The following is a 3884-nucleotide window of genomic DNA, read 5'->3' on the forward strand; positions in this document are numbered from 1 at the left end:
CCGATACTCAACACTAACCTGCTAACCCAACACTGAACACTAACCTGCTAACCCAACACTGAACACTAACCTGCTAACCCAACACTGAACACTAACCTGCTAACCCAACACTGCACTCTAACCCTCTAACCCAACACTGAACACTAACCTGCTAACCCGACACTGAACACTAACCTGCTAACCCAACACTGCACTCTAACCCTCTAACCCAACACTGAACACTAACCTGCTAACCCGACACTGAACACTAACCTGCTAACCCAACACTGCACACTAACCTTCTAACCCAACACTGCACTCTAACCTTCTAACCCAACACTGAACACCAACCTGCTAGCCCAACACTGAAACGCCTTTTGAAATGTTCAACATGAAGACATCGCTCAGTTTGTTATAAGTCCTGCCAGCAAATCTGACCAAAGCAAGGCCATAACTTAGCCAGATCCCCCTTTGAGAGAGCCATAATGTTGATTAGTCCACAGAATTTAGACTCCACGCCCCTGCTCAACATGGTTGGCCTGTGATTGGTCAAGTAGGTAGTGAACGGGCTGAGCTGATTGGCTCGCAGGCTCTGCGGTGGCTGTGTATCTCCAGTGTTGCTGCTTGCCTCCACAGTGAGAGGGAGCGTCACGTACCTGGAGAAACAGAGCAACAAGCTGCTGTTCCCAACCCCGTTCTCCCCCCTCAAGTGATCCCCCCCCCCCCCACACACCCCATGGGAGAGGACCAGACGACGAAGCCCAAATCAAGCTGAAACACGGACCGCCCGTCTACAAACGCTCTGACTTTTTGCCCAGTGTTTGGGCAGCCTGTAGCCTTGTGGCTAAGGTGCTTGACAGGGAAGGTTGGTGGTTCAAACCTCAGCCCCTAACCCCACATTGCTCCAGGGGGGATTGGCCCCTGCTTAGTCTAATCAAATTCCCTTTGGGTAAAAGTGTCAGCTAAATAACTGTCATGTCTTGTATGTGAAACACCAGAAGAAGAGTCCATCCATGTAAAACCATAGAGCGCTGTACGCTGCAGTCCTCCGGGACTACAGCAAGATTAAATCCTTTTTCTAATAATAAAAAAACTAATTACCAGCGAAAGGGACCAGCTAAATGACAGCTAATCTGAGGAGCCTAAGTGTGTCTCTGGAGAAAGAGGATAAACTCAGGTATCAGCAGTAGGCGGGCTGACCGAAGCAGATCTGTCTGTCAGATCCTGTTTTACTGCACGGTGCATTGTTGTCTCTTTAGGTGAAAGGTTCCACTGACACGGAATCTTCATCAAAATAATCACACAAACAATTCCCTTATAAAGAGGAAGAATATTTTTCATGAATAATAATAATAATATCAAATTAATCATGCACTTGTGTATTATAGAATATAAATGTATAAATGTATTTAGATATTTTGAATATGACCTCATTAATAGGTTTTGACCCTTGGCTACGTCATTAGCTGATTGCGGAGATGAGGGCGCTGTTGACGTTAGCCCAACAGGAGTAGTGTAGGTTTGCTTGTGCGAGTCATTAAAGTTTCCTTGCATTATCACTGATTTGTTTTACAATAAAATGATGTATTCTTTAAAACTGTGAGTGATCAGTGTGGTATGGGACTGCTACAGAAGCAGTACTGTGGCAGGCATGATGTTCACCATGAAGGGAGACCTGTATACAGGCAATGGACAAGACGAGACACACCTGGCTACACAGCGCTTGATACGTCATCCAATTACTACTAATGTCCCAGCATGCATTGGGTCAAGGTGTAAGTCTAATTTGCCACGGCATGCCCAGATGTTGACTTGCTGGAGATGTGAGTTCAAAGGTGGAGTGGTTGACACACACACACACACACACACACACATACAATGGTGACAATGACCATTTGGTTAAAGTAGTCTCAGTGTGCAGGAGTGGTCATTTCGGACAGACCTGCCGTAGATGTGAAAGTACAGTGTTTTGGGAGAGGGGTGTAAAGCTGGTGCCTCAACAGCACTGCATCGTAACTGACCTGCCTTGCTTTTACCTGGTATTTTTTCATACGACTATAAAGAAGACTTCAATTTTTTGTGCTTTGTTAATAAATAGTTGTTGATGTGAGCTGTGTGGACGTGATTTCACGGTGTGTTAAGAGCGTGAACAGCGTGCAGGCCTGGCGGTCATGCGATCACGGACACACGCTGGAGCTGACTGAGGTCATACATGTGCCCCGACAATATGCCTTAAAATTGAGTTTTATAGTACTATTAACACGCCGCAAAATAAAAACAGTTTTTGTCTTCTGTAGTGTGGCTGTGTGTTTTTGTATACAGTAGATGGGTTCTGAGCCCTGTGCAGGCCTCCTGATTGGCTATTCATTCAGCCTTGATGAATAAGCATGATAAGAGCTTATTAGGATGACAGATATGGGGGGGTTAGAACAGGGTTTCCCCTCCCTTTAGGCCAGGGGTGTCCAATCTTATCGAGAAAGGGCCGGTGTGTGTGCAGGTTGTTTTAGCACAGGACTAAGACAGCTGATTTTACTCGTCAAGGTCTCGATTAAAGACACGATTAGTTCATTAGTATAATCAGGTGTGTCACTGCTGGGGTTAAAACAAAAACCTGCACCCACGCTGGCCCTTTTAGGATAAGACTGGACACCTCTGCCTTAGGCCATCTTGTCCAAATCCCTCTGTGCTGAAGACCGTATTAATCAAATTGAGCCTATAGTGCACTGGCCGAACCGTAATGCCCCTAATTAGACTTAATTAATGAGAGATTCCTAACCTCAGGTGTGTGCTGTGGGCCTAATGGGAACACGGAAAAACAGAAGGGCACGAGACACCTCCTCCATTTCCACAGGTGACCCACCTTGGCTGGAAGAGGACGACCCCCCTATCTTCACCAGGGCCGGCCCAATCGTTCAGCCTTCTGCAGCAGTGTGCTCGCTTGGTGCTTTCGCGGATAGTTTAATTTATTTGTTTTAGCGGATATAAGAGAAACAAGAGAAAACCCGATCGGCTATTAAGACAGCGTCATACTACGTGCGGCCATTTCCCTCCGAGTCGCTGACCGGCACCTAGTAACGGCGTGCGGCCCAAAGCAGTATGACTGTCTTCACCAAAACCCAATCTGCTCCCCCCCACATCAATTAGGAGGCCGACCTACATCACCTGTGGAACAGAGGCGTGTCCCGCTGCCTGACATCACAGCTGCAGGGCCACGCCCCCGCCAATCCGGCGTGTGTAATTCCTGGTCGTAACAATGGGGATGGAGGGGATTTTGGTGTGAAATAAAATGCAATGATAAAAACAAACAAAAGAGAGACGGTAAATCTGATTAAATCCTGGCAGGCCACTGTATCATTTTGCTTTCATTAATTATTTAAAAATGTGTTTAATCATTCATTGCTGAGTAAGGAGAGCAGCCTGTGAACCCTCACCTGTCCAGGGCTGAGAAACACCATCACAAACTGAAATGGGGAAACGGATAAATAAATGTTTCCCTAAAAAAGTAACTAATTCCAGTTTTGCCCGCTTTTCATACAGTTGAGTGTTCATACAGTCTGTGTCGTGTTGGAGATTTATGGGGCTGAAACGCACTGAGGCAGCAAGGCCATACTGGAACAATCAGGTTATGGCACACAGAGGCCATTTTGCTGTCAGAGTTGATCATGGAGCACGGGGTGGACAGGCGGGAAAGTGGGTCACAAAATGGCCGACTGAAGCGGAACGGCCCGGAGAGTTATATCAGCGGCCATGAGTCCGCCAGGTCGGCCACGTCCCATCAGCCCTGCAACGCCAACCGCTGGCGTTCCCTCAGCGTTCCCTCAGCGATGCGTCAGGGTTTTGTAGCATCAGATAGCGGTGAGAACAGGAATATTTAAAAAAAAAAAAAAAAAAACTGGCACAACAGG

At 47.0% G+C, this 3884-nt stretch overlaps 1 protein-coding gene across 2 annotated transcripts in view; it reads left to right on the plus strand.

The window, feature by feature from the left end:
• LOC133130292 (protein NipSnap homolog 3A-like) overlaps positions 1-1576 on the plus strand; it is a 12632-nt gene extending 11056 nt beyond the window's left edge. For both annotated transcript variants that reach the window (XM_061244769.1, XM_061244768.1), the window contains exon 6: positions 616-1576. In XM_061244769.1, coding sequence (XP_061100753.1) covers positions 616-692 — 77 coding nt within the window. In that variant the 3' untranslated portion in view covers positions 693-1576. The remainder of the gene's footprint in view (positions 1-615) is intronic.
• Positions 1577-3884: the final 2308 nt, after the last annotated feature.

Source organism: Conger conger, chromosome 6 (genome assembly GCF_963514075.1).
Source record: "Conger conger chromosome 6, fConCon1.1, whole genome shotgun sequence".
NCBI classification, from domain to species: Eukaryota; Metazoa; Chordata; class Actinopteri; order Anguilliformes; family Congridae; genus Conger; species Conger conger.